Here is a 14,860-nt window from a genome sequence, read left to right as displayed (position 1 = left end):
CCTCAGCAAACCTGCACTGCTCCTGTTTCTGGGCATGGGGCTTGGACAGAGAGAGTGGGCGAGGGTCCTGCCTCATGGTAAGTACAGCAGCCGAAGGGCTGTGGGTGCAAAGGGACAGAGCAGGTGTTCTTCTCAGTGGGGGGGAGGCCTCGGAGGGGAAGGTGGAGGCCCTCAGGGTGAGTCTGCAGAAGTAGCAGTCATTCAGTAAATACATGCCGATTTATTTCTAGGGACAAGATGGTTTCTTTGGGGATAAATTCAAGAGGAGGCGCAAGCATTTTATTCATTTGCGATGACCCTTCCTTGGCAGGCAGGGCAGCAAGTTCTAGGACAAGCTAAAATCACCCCCTATTTAAAAAAAAAAAAAAAAAAAAAATTACCACCCTAGCAGTCCTGGGGCAGGGGTTAAATTAAAAAAAAAAAAAAAAATCCTCAATGATTCCTAATTGTTTTTGAATACAGAGGTTTGAGGAGTTTCCACTGGGTTCAGGAGGAAGGTGTGGCCTTTTCGTAGTGTTGCGGGGCGAAGAGTAGGAGTAGGGCCTATGCAGGCTGGCCTCTTAGCCCACAGAGGCCAAGATGATGTCTACTGGCAGCTCCTCCGAACTTCTGGCTGTCACCTGCATTGTTACTGTGTCCAAAAGCAGCAGCCGGGAGCACACGAGGATGTCATGACCACCCCGGAACACACCTAGAAGGGGAGAGAGAATACAGTGTACAAGGCAGAAGGGGGCTGCAGAGGCCGGGCTGAGGGTGGCGTGGGCAGCAGCTGATGAGGGCAGCTCTGGTGCAGTGCAATGGGAGTGGGCCAGGAACCAGGAGAGCTGGGCTGAAATCCCTGAGGCCCTGTGCAAGTCACTTTACCTCTCTGAGCTGTGGTATCCTCAACTACAAGGTGGAGGAGATAATAATACTAACCATATTTCAAGCTTCTGCCAAGCTCAAATAATTAGTGGACATATAAGGCTTGTACATGATGTCACAGAGGCTCTCACACATTGGCTGGATCTAAGAGCACAGATGAAGGGACAGCCCCCACCATGACAAAACCGCAGAGCAGGTGTCTGCAAGACCCAGGGACTGAAGGGCTTCACTGGGCTTGGGGGCTGTCACCTGTGAGCAGGGCACTGAAGCAGAGGTACCTGTTTATACACACTCAGCAAAAAGCATCTCCCATTTCCTTCTTTCACTGTTTAAGGTGTGATAACTGTAGTGCCCCTCCCCTTAAACAAAGGGTCATTATCTCTTAGAGAAACATACAGATACAGCAATATTTACATACAAAATGCTTTATCTGGAATTTGCTTTAAAATAATTGAGGGGGAGAATGAGTGGGGGTATATAGATGCTGTTAGTTGTTGAAGCTGGAAGATGAGCACATGGGGGTTCATTATACTATTCAATTTTTGTGTATGTTTGAAAATTTCCATGATGAAGCCTTAAAATCCCATTCCTTTTTGAAAAGACCAACCAACCCAGTGGAAAATTAGACGAAGGATATGAAAACAATTCATAGAAAAGGAAATACAAATGGCACTACACGTTTGAGAAGATGCTTAACTTCATTCAATAGACAAGAAATGTAAAATAAACTACATTAAGATATTTTTCACCCAGACTGGCAGAGATCACAAAATCTGATAATATACTATGTTGTCCAGAGTGTGGGAGGAAAGGCATATAATTCCTACGGAAGGCAACTGGAAATATTTATCACAATGAGAAATGTACTTTCACCTGGTAATGCCTTGGGAAACTTATCCTCCGTGCACACGTGCAAAATAAAGTATGTGTGTATATATGCATATGTGTATGTCTGGGATTATTCACTGTAGCCCTGTCTTTAACAGCAAAAGACTGGAACGATCTAAGTGTTCATCGATATGGCCAGTTCTGTAACATATGGAACATCTATATAGTGTGATACAGGGCAGCTACACACAAGAACAAGGATTCAGGGCCGGCCCCGTGGCTTAGCGGTTAAGTGCACATGCTCCGCTGCTGGTGGCACGGGTTCGAATCCCAGGCGCGCACCGACACACCGCTTGTCTGGCCACGCTGAGGCTGCGTCCCACATACAGCAACTAGAAGGATGTGCAGCTATGACATACAACTATCTACTGGGGCTTTGGGGGAAAAAATAAAAAAAAAAAAAAACAAGGATTCAGTTTGGGATGATGAAAAAGTTCTGGAGATGGATGGTGGTGATAATCGCACAACAGTGTGAATGTACTCAATGCCACTGAACTGTACGCCTAAAAATGGTTAAAACGGTAAATTTTATGTTATGTATATTTTACCATAATTTAAAAAAAAGAAGAAAGAATGAGAAAACTCTATGCACTGATAGGGAAGATCTCCAAGATGCACTGTCAAGTGAAAAGCAAGGTCCAGAACAATGTATATACCATTTGTATGTAAACATTTCAGTTAAAAAAGGGAAATGTGCCTATATTTGCTTTTCTACCCATAAAATCCCTGGAGGACATAGTGGCATTGCCTGTAGTAGTGACACTGGTTGCCTGTGGAAGGGAACTGGATGATGGCAGCAAGGGTCGGGAGGGGGACATTTCACTGCAGGTCTTTTTGCACCTGGTGAGCCATCAACACTGTGAGTTTGGAATTCCTGTGTTCCCAGTGGGAGTGCCTTCCCAGGATGCAGTGGCATCTGGGCTGCGAGCTACTCAGGCCCTTCTCACTCAGAAATGCTGCTTACCAGCCAGAAGCAGCGTGTGGGTGTTCTTGTTATCTGGCACTTTGTCCGTCCTCTCACAAGGATGCATCCCCAGGAACTTCACAATATTGCCCACAGCCTCTGTACGGAGAAATCCCAGTATCATTAAGCCATAGGTCTTGTCTCCTTTTTGTGCCACCACCATACCCCCATTCCCTAACCATGCTCTGAGGGGCTTTTAATGAAGTGTCATCTGAAGTATGTGCTCTTGACATGGCCCTGGATCCTTGGGGGCAGGGGGCGGGGAAGGGAGAAAAGGGAGGAGCATGTCAACAGTAGCCAAGGATTTTACCTTCAAGTGTCTTGATGGTAGACAAGGTGAATGTTTCCTCCTTCTCAAACTCATCTCCTACCTCATCCCAGGCTGCTTCGAAGTTCAGCTTCATGACCTTTTGGATGTGATCAGCTACAGTGACTTCCAGATCTTCCAGCTGGGGAGATGGGGGGGTGCATTTAGGCACACACTTGCAGGGGAGAAACTCCCTGCTCTGTGCACCTCTGGGCCTCTGCTCTGAACTCACTGCTCATCCTTTCCTGCAGCACATTCAGCAGCTGCTTGCTGGGCGCTGAGCGCTGTGCTAGGCTCTGGGGACATGCAGCAACTTGACCGGTTACCTGTCCTCAAGGTGCTCACAGCCAAGTGGCGTCCCTTCAACAGAAAACACCCTGACCAAGTACTCACCTTAGGGTGTCAGCTGCCAAGATCACACCCCTTCTGAAGCCCGCCTAGAGTCAGTGCCTCAAGGATCCAGGACTGTAGGGAGCACTCACAGAGGTCTGCCTCCTATGGCTCTGTCACTCCTATGACTCAGCAGATTCCACCCCCTCAGCTGTGTCCTCTGGGCCTGACATATCCTGGACCCCCACCTCCATCCTAGCTGTGTCCTCCTGAACTTGACACATAATACTTCCCCCCACTTTGGACTGAGTGTACTTAAAGGTTCCCCATCCATTCCCCCAACAGAGCTTCACCGAGCCCCTTCACTTGTGGATGTGCAAGGTATACATAAGTAGCACTCGACTCCTACACAGAGGCAATGCCTCAGACCCAGCTCTCCCAAGGAGCTCACTTGTCCTAGGGCAGTTCCTGCCCTTATGGTCACTGCTGGCTCAGGATGGCCCCTCCTCAACAACGGCTCTAGGATGACACAACCGTGTCAGTTATATTCCACGGTGACTGTCCCCCTAGTCATGAGGAGTTCTAACATGTCCATCCCTAGGCTGAGCGTAACAGTCTGCACTCAGATGGCACTGAGCCACTGCCCCATGGTCAAACCCCAGAACAATCCTGCACTCAGTTCCATCCAAGCTCAGAGAGGTGGAATTTGAAGGGCTATTTCAGTGCTCAAAGGACTACCCAGCAGATGCAAACAGATCCAATTTCTCTAGAAAGCAATTTGACAAAATGAATCAAAAAGTCTTAAAAGCACGCTTGTCCTTTGACCCAATTATTCTACCTCAAGGAATCTATCCTAAGGAGATAATCTGAAATGCAGATAAAAATTTGTACCCAAAAGAATGTGTAATGCAGCATTTATAGTGAAAGTTTGGAATCCTAAATGCCTAACATTAAAGGAATACACAGTCAAATGAGTTGTGATTTATCTATATAACAAGTATTTCCAAGTCATTAGAATTGTGTTTATGAGGTATTTGTAGTGACACAGGAAAATACTTACACTATGGTTTTAAGTGAAAACAGCAAGATGTAATGTACAGAATGACCTCAACTGTACAACTCCCCCCCTCCCAAAACTCCCAAGGACTATGGGTAATGTTTTCCTGTTTGTTTACACTTTGTTTTTGTATTTCCCAAGTTTTCTTTTTACACATGAGCATGTATTTTTTTAAGTTAAAAAAAAGTTTCTTGGGGCCGGCCCAGTGGCGTAGTGGTTAAGTTCGCGTGCTCCGCTTCTGATGGCCCAGGGTTTGCAGGTTTGGATCCTGGGCGTGGACCTACGTACCGCTCATCTAGCCACCCTGTGGCAGGTGTCCCACATAAAGTAGAGGAAGATGGGCACAGATGTTAGCCCAGGGCCAATCTTCCTCAGCAAAAAAGAGGCGGATTGGCAACAGGTGTTAGCTCAGGGCTAATCTTCCTCACAAAAAGTTTCTTTCAAAGAGAGCTGTAAAGGGGCCGGCCCCGTGGCTTGGTGGTTAAGTGAGCGCGCTCCACTGCTGGCGACCCGGGTTCGGATCCCGGGCTCGCACCGACGCGCTGCTTCTCCGGCCATGCTGAGGCCGCGTCCCACATGCAGCAACTAGAAGGATGTGCAGCTATGACACACAACTATCTACTGGGGCTTTGGGGGGAAAAATAAATAAATAAAATCTTTAAAAAAAAAAAAAACAAAGAGAGCTGTAAAGCCAAAAACAGCAAGAAAATGCTTCATGTCTGTTTGTCAGCTCCTGGAGGGAGTTGCTCTGCAGCCTCAGGCACAAAATTGAGCCTCCTGACACTAGCTTCTTACCACATATTCATCCTCATAGCCTTCATCGTCAGTCTCCCCTGTGGTGGGGTCGCAGTCCTTGATAGTGAACTTCATCACGCAGCTGAACGTGCAGGCCACTGCAGGGAAGAAAGGCTGCGTGGTCAGGATGTCCCCAACACAGCAGGGATGAGCTCCTCCACAGGGCAGGTGGCCATAGCCTGCTCTCTAGATCTCTGCTACATTATCAGTAGCAGCAGCTTACTATCCCACCCCACAAATCTGGACAGGGGACGCCACCTTGTAGAAGGGCAGGAGAGTGAAATCATGGGTACCAGGAGGCTCCTCATAGGGAAGGAAGAAGGAGGGAAGCAGACACGCTGTAGGATGGCTGTGTCCACATAATAGTCACAGGCCCACTGTCCAAGGTCTGGAAAAGGAAGCTGGTGGTTTCCTTGGGAGGAGTGGATTTGGGATGTTTCAGGATTAGTGCCTGTCTTTGTACTTTCATGGTGTAATGAGTACTGGTTTGAGGACCAGAGAGACCTGGGTTTTGCCTCTTACCAGCCATGTGAACTTAGACAAGTCATTTTACCTCATCTAGGAATAGGGATAGCAGTACTTATCCTCTTAGGTCTTCTATGAGGATGAGACAATGTATGAAAAGTACCCGGGATTTAGCCATCATTCTTCTTCTTCTCAGGACTAAAATCAAGGAGTTGAAGCTTTTATAGGAGACCAACGGCTAGTACACAAGCTACCCACCTCATCCTGATCCCTAGGGCTCCCATGAGGCCAGGGTGATATCTGGAGAGGGGCTCACCAGCTGTGGGGTCTTCCTTGGGCAGTGCCACCAGTGTGTAACAGGTCCCTGGCTGGTTGTAGGGAAGGCTCCGGGCAGGCACATAACAGAGCACTTCATAGGCCTCAGTGGGCTCCATCTGCACCGTGACATTCTCCAAGGTCTGGTCGTTGAGTGTGTTCGTGCAATCAAACTGGACCATAGAGGAGAGGGGTTGCTTAGACACTGCTCTAGGTCCAACTCCTGCTGCAGAAGAAGAGCCCAGAGGTCCCCACCGCTCACCCTGTGGGCCAAACTGACTCCCATCCTAGTCCCCCTGCCCAGGCTCCCTGTCTCCATGCTGATACTCCAGAGCCAGAGAGGTCACAGGTCAAGGGTGCACGAGACATACCAGCTGGTGACAGATCCTGTCATCAAACTGGGCTCCCAATGAACTCAGTGTGGGGGGCCATGACCCTATAGGACCCATTGCCCTGAGACCATTCCCTGTTCCCAAGCCCCAGCAGGGCCTCAGCCCTCCCTGCTCACCTGGAACACCATGTGGTCAGTGAAGGTGTGTTTGGTGCAGCGGACGACATACTCTGTCTCTGACTCAGTGAGGGCCACAGGTTCAGGCGAGGACTTGAAGAGGGGCCCCAGCCCATGGAACTCTGGCACTGCCGCCAACTGCTCTGAAACCCACAGGTCACACATTCACTAAGCTTTTCAATTCCCAGACCAACTTGTGATGGTTTCTAATAAACGCTCATGCCCAATTCTCAAGGTCTTTCACTCTACTGAGATGGATAAACATGTATATACAACTGGTTACTGTTTCCTAACTATACTGATGCATTTTCTCATCTCTCTAACTTTGCTTAAGTTGTACCACCCCCAAGGAATACTCTCCTCCCCTCTGACCCACTAAAGACCTCAGAAGCAATAAACTGACTGGGAGACCCCACTGTCCTAGGCCTAATCCATTTGGAGACTCCCTCAACTTTAGCTCAGCAAGGATTTTTATAAAAAGGTGGAGGGCCGGCCCGTGGCTTAGCGGTTAAGTGCGTGCACTCCGCTGCTGGCGGCCCAGGTTCGGATCCCAGGCGCACACCGACGCACCGCTTCTCCGGCCATGCTGAGGCCGCGTCCCACATACAGCAACTAGAAGGATGTGCAGCTATGACATACAGCTATCTACTGGGGCTTTGGGGGGGAAAATAAATTAATTAATTAATTAAAAAAAAAAAGGTGGAGATTAGGAAAAGACTAAGAGGATGACATGAATGCTGTTATAGCCACAGAATCAGGCAAAAGAACAAACTGGTCCTATACATTTGTCAGTTACAACAAATGGCCAATAAGGAAATGTTTCAGATTCAGAGTGTTACAGAAAATACAACTTGAAGTGGCCCGTGGGTGTCTGGTAAAGCCTACCCCTACACCCCACAGCCAGGTTCCAGTGCTGGGCTGGGCCTTCTGGCCCATCCAGGTGAATGAGGCATCTGGCAGCTGTCTGCATATGGCGTCCACCTACAATGGCTACAGCCACTGCTCTCTACCCTCTTCTACGGCAGGGGCAGTATTCTTCAAACGACGGGCATAGATCACCTGTGTCAAAATTATCTGGGGCTGGGGGCTTGTTAAAAACTCAGATTCCTGGGCCGGCCCTGTGGCTTAGCAGTTGGGTGTGCGCGCTCCGCTGCTGGCAGCCCGGGTTCAATCCCAGGCAAGCACCGACACACCGCTTCTCCGGCCATGCTGAGGCCGTGTCCCACATACAACAACTAGAAGGATGTACAGCTATGACCTACAACTATCTGCTGGGGCTTTGGGGGAAAAAATAAATAAATTAAATTAAAAAAAAAAAAAAACTCAGATTCCTGGACCCATCCCAAATCTGCTCTATCAGAATCTCCAGCTTTGGGACCCAGGAATCAGCATTTCTAACAACTTTCCTCAGATGACTCTTAGGTATACTGATATTTGAAGACCACTTTGCTAAGATTTTCAACTTATTTTCCCAATGAAATTGAACTCTGGACACGAATTGTACCCTGAGGCCAGGGATCTGCTATTTTGCCCTGTACTCAGTATGTACACAATTCATGTTTCAGGGATAGAGACAAAGGAGGCATTATTGTTATTGTTTTGCTTTCTCCCCCGACAAAGAGTCAGCCTACATGACTGCTTCAGCCCGCTGCTGCCTGAAGGACTGTATCTAATGAATGTGCAGGCAAAAAAAAAAAAGCCCAGAAAGAACCAGCTTAGATATTAGGAGGAACTTTTGGACCACCATCATCACCAGTCATCAGAGTGCTTTTCTATGGGAATTTATTTCACTGGGCATCAAGTTTCTAGACCTGAGGCTTACTACCCGGGGGATTCTCCTAGTAGCTCTCAGTTAATGCCTCTGAGTTGCAGACTCTTCATCAATAAAATAGGTATAATAATCTTGTTCACAGGGCTGTTGAAGATAAATGAGGCAATAACTGTCAAGATCTAGCAAAGTCTCTGGCACTTAACATGTGATCAATAAATGTTAGCCTTTGGAAGATGGTTTAAAAATGGAATTGATATCCTCTAAGAGGGTTAGGAGTCATCTCCCTTGGAAGGTGTGGCAGAATAATGGCCCCCAAGACGTCCACGAGCTAATTTCCAGAACCTGTGACTATGTTATATCACATGGTAAAAGGGACTTTGCAGATATGATTAAGTTGGATCTTGAGATGAGGAGATTACCCTGAATTGTTTGGGTGGGCCCAATGTAATCACAAGGGTCCTTTTGAGAGGGAGACAGAAGGGTCAGAGTCAGAGAGATCTGAAGAGGCTATGCTAGTTTGAAGATGGAGGAAGGAGTCACTAGGCAAGGAATGTAAGTGGCCTCCAGAAACTAGAAAAGGCAAGGAAATGATTCTCCCCTAAGCCTCCAGAGGGAGCTCAGCACCATCAACATAGTGAAACTCATTCTGGACTAGTGACCTTAGAATTGTAAGATGATAAATTTGCGTCATGTTAAGGCACGAAGTTTGTGGTGATTTGTGATAGCAGCAAGAGTGAACAAATACAGAAGGAAAAATTTCGTGTTAGAGTGATCCCAGTTAGGTCAGGATCCTAGCTTTGCTGAATCTGAAAGATAATATGTTGACAAAAGACAGGATTCTGGAATGGAATGGAATGGAATGGAATGGAAAACGGGGATTTAATTTAATTCAACAATAACTGAGAGCCTACTGTGAGGAAAGAAAGCACTGTGCCAAGTGCTGTAAGAAATAAATACAAGGACGTGTGAAGAACCACACAGAACTATTTAAGAGAAGACGTAAGAGCCAGAGTAGAAGTGATGAGCTTAGGAGATCAGGGAGGGCTTCGAGAAGGAAGAGGGGTACGTACTAGTCCTTGAAAGTAGGAAGTCAATGGATAAAATTGTCTGCCAGTTAGATACACAGCCTCTCCTCTTAAAAAATACAAGACCAGGGGGCCGGCCTGGTGGCATAATGGTTAAGTTCGTGCACCCTGCTTTGGGGGCCCAGGGTTTGCAGCTTCAGATCCTGGACGCAGACCTATGCATCGCTTATCAAGCCATGCTGTGGCGGGCATCCCACACATAAAATAGAGGAAGATGGGCACAGATGTTAGCTCAGGGCCAACCTTCCTCAGGAAAAAGAGGAGGATTAGCAACGGAGGTTAGCTGAGGGCTAATCTTCCTCATCAAAAAAAAAAAAAATTCAAGACCAGAGGAATAGATGAATACCTAAACAAAAACTTACAAGACAACGTGGACTGAACACATTTGGAATCCAAGAAAAGTACCAGTGTCTTGGGACCCAACTGTGCTGAATCAGACATTCTGAACTGGCCTGGACTCCCGGGACCTGAGCCCTCAGAACCAAGGCTGAGAGGCAGCTCTGAGCAGTTTGTTCTGGATCTTAATTCCAGACCCTCCACTTTCTTGCTGTGCAAGCTTGGGCAAATCACTTCCTCTGAACTTCCAACTCCTCAGGTACCAAACGGACCTCATAACCTCCACCTGAGGGTCAAATGTGCTGTCTAAAGTACTCTCAGGGGCCAGCACTCAGGACAGACCCCACAAATGACAGTTCTTACTCTTAATTCCTCTGAGGAGAGCAGCTACCCCAAAGCTGAGGAGACCAAGTCCAGGTCCCAAGTACTCCACTGAGCACTGCTACTCACCCTGGAAGATCTCCTGCCGGGTGGCTGCCACTTTCTCAGGCTGCTTGGCTGCCGTGATGGGGGTGCTTTCTGCAGGAGCAAATACATGTGGTGACCAATAACTCCAGTTATGGGGCAGCGTGGTGTTGACCACGGTGCAATCACTTAGGGATTATAATTTCCAACCTTCCTGCAAGAGTGTGAAGTACAAAATACACGAGAAAGAGAGCAAGCGTTCATGTGTCTGTGTCTCCATTTCCTGGAGCCAGGGGGAGAAAGGATTATTCCCTCCTCCCAGCACAACCCCACCCCTCCTAGTTGGGTTTAGTGGCCTCACAGCCAATGCTAACCCTCCAATGGAGGCCTGGACCTGAGGGCCTCTGAAAGGAACACAGGTGTTACTTACCTGTTCTCTGCTCTGCCAAGGGCATGGTGGCCAGGGGCACAGACTTGAGGTCAAAAGGTTTTTCTGATGGTTCTAGAGTGTACTGCTGCAGAGCCCTCTCCAGACCAGGGATGGACACAGTCAGACCTACAGGCCAGTGGGAGAGAGGTCACTCTGCCTGGAACACGTGACAGAATGAGCACCAGGGATCCCCCATGGAAGACTGAGGCCCTGCGGTCTAGGTTGTATGACCCTGAGAAAACCACCTAACCCTCTGAGCCTCCACTTTCTCATCTACATCTCCTTCATAGAATTCGTGTGGGGAGTAAAGTATATATAAGAGTGACTTAAAAAGGGTAAAGTACTATGCAAATACCATAGAGATTTTTATGAATGACTAGTGTTTCAATTCACTGGGCTGTTTCTACCTACACTGGTGTGAACTACATGACCCTAGGTCTCCTGAGGTCACAGTGATGCCATGAAGTTGCCATGAAAGTCCAGCCAAGAGCATCTTGCCTCAGAGTTCCCCTGCCAAAGGAGGATGTGCCTGCTCTGGAGTGATGAGAAGAGCCACAGCTCCGGTAGGCGGCTGGGTCAAAGACAGCCAGGGAGACTCACCATTTAGGATATAGCCTGCATTGAGGGCCTTCTGCTTCTGCTCCAGGACATTGAGATAGAAGGTGGCTCGGTCCCTTACTTCATTGTCATCATCCATCACACACCTGCAGCCAGAACACAAAGTACTCTTGACTGGGGCCCCAGAGGGGTGACAGGAAGGATCCTGCAAGTCTTCATCAGAAGGTGGTGAGAGGAAGCAGGTCTCTTAAAGCTCTGAGAGCTCAGCTCCCAGATATGGTATCCAGGCATTAAACACACAGAGGGGCCCTTACCGTTATGACTGTAAGTAACTAGGTGGTAGCCATAGTCATATTCCCTGGACTTTTTCCCTAAAGCCCATCCAGTAAGGGAGGCAATCTCCTGTGTCCAACAGCATATGTCAAAAAAGAATTTAAAGTGACCCAACAATTCTACTCCTAGATATATCCCCAAGAAAACTGAAAACATGTCACACAAAAACTTGCACACGAATCTTCATAGCAGCATTATTTACAAGAGCCAGAAGTGGAAACAACCCAAATGTCCATCAACTGATGAAGGGATAAACCAAACATACAATGAAATGTTATTTCTCAATAAAAAAGAATGAAGTACTGGTACATGCTGCAACATGGGTGAGACCCGAAAACACTGTGAAGAAGCCAGACACACAAAAGGCCACATATTGTATGACTGCATTTCCAGGAAATGTCCAGAATAGGCAAATCCATAGAGATAGAAAGTAGATTAGTGGTTGTCTAGGGCTGGGGGGAGGGAGGTTTGAGGGGAGGGAGAAGTGACTACTAAAGGATATAGGGTTTCTTTTTGGGGTGAGAAAAATGCTTTTAAGGGGCTAGCCCCATCATGTAGTAGTTAAATTCGGCACACTCCGCTTTGGTGGCCCAGGTTTGCGGGTTCGGATCCCAGGCGTGAACCTACACCACTCATCAGCCATGCTGTGGCAGTGACCCACATACAAAATAGTGGAAGACTGGCACAGATGTTAGCTCAGGGCTAATCTCCCTCAAGCAAAAAAAGGAGGATTGGGGGCCAGCCCCATGGCGTAGCGGTTAAGTGCACGCACTCCGCTGCTGGTGGCCCGGGTTCAGATTCCAGGGCGCGCACCGACGCACCACTTGTCACGCCGTGCTGTGGCGGCGTCCCACATAAAGTGGAGGAAGATGGGCATGAATGTTAGCCCAGGACCAGTCTTCCTCACCAAAAAGAGGAGGATTGGCATGGATGTTAGCTCAGGGCTGATCTTCCTCACAAAAAAAAAAAGAGGAGGATTGGCAACAGATGTTAGCTCAAGGTGAATCTTCCTCAGCAAAAAAAAAAATGCTCTTAAACATACATTGTGGTGATGATTGCACAACTTCGTGAATATACTAAAAACTGTCATATTATTATACATTTTAAATGACTGAATTTTATGGTTCGTGAATAATATCTCAATAAAGCTGTTTTATTTTTTTGCTGAGAAAGCTTCACCCTTACATCCGTCGCCAACCCTCTTCTTTTTTTTGACTTGAGGAAGATTGGCCTTGAGCTAACATCTGTGCCAATCTTCCTCTATTTTGTATGTGGGTCACCACCACAGCATGGCTGACAAGTGGTGTAGGTCCACACCCGGGATCCAAACCCACGCCGCTAAAGCGGAGCACAGGGAACTTAACTACCAGGCCACAGGGCTGGCTCCTCAATAAAGCTGTTTTTAAAAAAAGACAATAGGAGCCGGCCCAGCAGCACAAGTGGTTAAGTGCGTGTGCTCCGCTGTGGCAGCCTGGGGTTCGCTGGTTTGGATCCTGGGCGTGCACCGTCGCATCGCCTGTCAAGCCATGCTGTGGCGGTGTCCCATATAAAGTGGAGGAAGATGGGCATGGATGTCAGCCCAGGGCCAGTCTTCCTCAGCAAAAAAAGAGGAGGACTGGCAGATGTTAGCACAGGGCTGATCTCCTCACAAACAAAAAAGAAAATAACTCTAATATGGTCACATCTGGGTGGAGGGATTTTTGCATGACATTGTTTTTCATGCTTTTCTATGCTTTCTATTTTTCACTTACAATTCATAATTGTATAACTTTTCTCCCCCTTTTTAGTTAAAAAGAGACAAAGGAAAGCCACATGGGCCCCAGGGAACACTATCATCCATCAGGGCCCTACGGCCCAGACTCACCTCTTTAACAACACCAAGATACTGGGTAACATCTCTTCATTCTGCGCTCCAAACTTGGCCAGAGCACTCACAGCGCCTGTGTTTATGAAGCACATATGATTTACCTGATGTATCTGACAGCTCACCGCTTGGGCACTTCCAGTGCTCAGAATGGGTCTTTGAGCAGAAGAGCCCCAGAGCCAAGCAGTCTGGAGCCAGAAGGCCCAAACCCACCAACGAGGCAACGAGTGGCTCTGGGTGGATCTTGGCACCAGCCAACCTCAACTTCCTCGTCTGTTTCACAGAGAAGGCAGTCCCACTCTCGGGTTCCAGGAGCCATTTTCAGCATTAACTACGACAAGGCCACAGAAGCTGGCCTCTCAGCTTCTATATCCAAATGGCCTCAATTTGCAGTCAAGTTTTAGATTAATATAAAGGAAAAAAATGAACTATTATTTAGTGAATATCAATTACTGAAAGAGGAAAATATGTCCAGTGGGCATGAGAAGAAAAGAATAGTAAATTAAAAATAAAATTAAGAATACGATGGTTGCACACTGAATTGTACACTCATTTAAAAGAGTGAATTTTATGGTATGTGAATTATATCTCAATAAAGCTATTATTAAAAAAAAAAGCTGGGGGGGACCGGCCCAATGGCACAGCAGTTAAGTGCACGTGCTCTGCTTCGGCGGCCCGGGGTTCACAGGTTTGGATTCTGGTCCCGCACCGATGTGCCTCGTCAAGCCACGCTGTGGCGGCATCCCACATAAAGTAGAGGAAGATGGGCATGGATGTTAGCCCAGGGCCAACCTTCCTCAGCAAAAAAAAAAAAAAAAAAAGCTAGGGGGCCAGCCCCACGACGTAGTGGTTAAGTTCCACATGCTCTGCTTCAGTGGCCTGGGTTCACGGGTTCAGATTCTGGGTGCGGGCCTACATCATTTCTCAGCCATGCTGTGGCAGCAACCCACATACAAAATAGAGGAAGACTGACACAGATGTTAGCTCAGGGCTAATCTTCCTCAAGCAAAAAAAAAAGGAAGATTAGCAACAGAGGTTAGAGGCAAATCTTCCTTAGCAAAAAAAATAGCTAAACACCAAGAGAAGAAAAAAGTTTAATGCCAACATATAGTGAAACTTAAAAAAAATCAACAAAACTAATTAGAGAGGTCAAGAACCATTCAACTAGACGACATCTAAGCACTGGAGGTCCTTCCTACAATATTACAAAAAACTGATCTTGTGAGACAAGAACACCAAGTGCCAGTACCCACTGGGGACTCCAGCCCCTTTGCTGCATAGTCTACTTAAGAAGCAGCTAAGAGCCCAAGTTCAGCCCTGCCCAGACCCACCTGCCCGGACCTCCTCGTGCTCCAAGACCACTCGGTTATAGATGAAGCGGATGTACTTGGAGGGGTTGTTGGTCTTGGGCCCCTCCTGGCCCAGGAGATGCAGGATGCGAGTGGCCAGCACAGTGAACTCACAGTCCTCAATGAATTCGCACAGGTGTGACAGCCCTGTCTCCTTGCTCTCTGAGTTCTCCTCAATGATGCTGATGATGCAGTCCACGATGGCCCGCTTGTACTCAAAGCCACCCTGCAGCGGG

The 14,860-nt window shown here is 47.7% G+C and overlaps 1 protein-coding gene across 1 annotated transcript in view; it reads right to left on the bottom strand.

The window, feature by feature from the left end:
• Positions 1-200: 200 nt before the first annotated feature.
• COPG1 (coat protein complex I subunit gamma 1) overlaps positions 201-14,860 on the bottom strand; it is a 30,292-nt gene continuing 15,632 nt past the window's right edge. Inside the window, exons 14-24 of the mRNA XM_004442923.3 lie at positions 14,607-14,850; positions 13,276-13,351; positions 11,121-11,224; positions 10,521-10,646; positions 10,136-10,204; positions 6,494-6,636; positions 5,987-6,158; positions 5,206-5,303; positions 3,027-3,165; positions 2,717-2,815; positions 201-691 (exon numbers count right to left, since the gene is read on the bottom strand). Of these exons, the coding sequence (XP_004442980.1) occupies positions 561-691; positions 2,717-2,815; positions 3,027-3,165; positions 5,206-5,303; positions 5,987-6,158; positions 6,494-6,636; positions 10,136-10,204; positions 10,521-10,646; positions 11,121-11,224; positions 13,276-13,351; positions 14,607-14,850 (1,401 nt within the window). The 3' untranslated portion in view covers positions 201-560. The remainder of the gene's footprint in view (positions 692-2,716; positions 2,816-3,026; positions 3,166-5,205; positions 5,304-5,986; positions 6,159-6,493; positions 6,637-10,135; positions 10,205-10,520; positions 10,647-11,120; positions 11,225-13,275; positions 13,352-14,606; positions 14,851-14,860) is intronic.

This window comes from Ceratotherium simum, chromosome 5 (genome assembly GCF_057802395.1).
Source record: "Ceratotherium simum simum isolate JZ-2026a chromosome 5, ASM5780239v1, whole genome shotgun sequence".
Taxonomy (NCBI): domain Eukaryota; kingdom Metazoa; phylum Chordata; class Mammalia; order Perissodactyla; family Rhinocerotidae; genus Ceratotherium; species Ceratotherium simum.
This window is presented reverse-complemented; position numbering and strand designations above follow the sequence as displayed.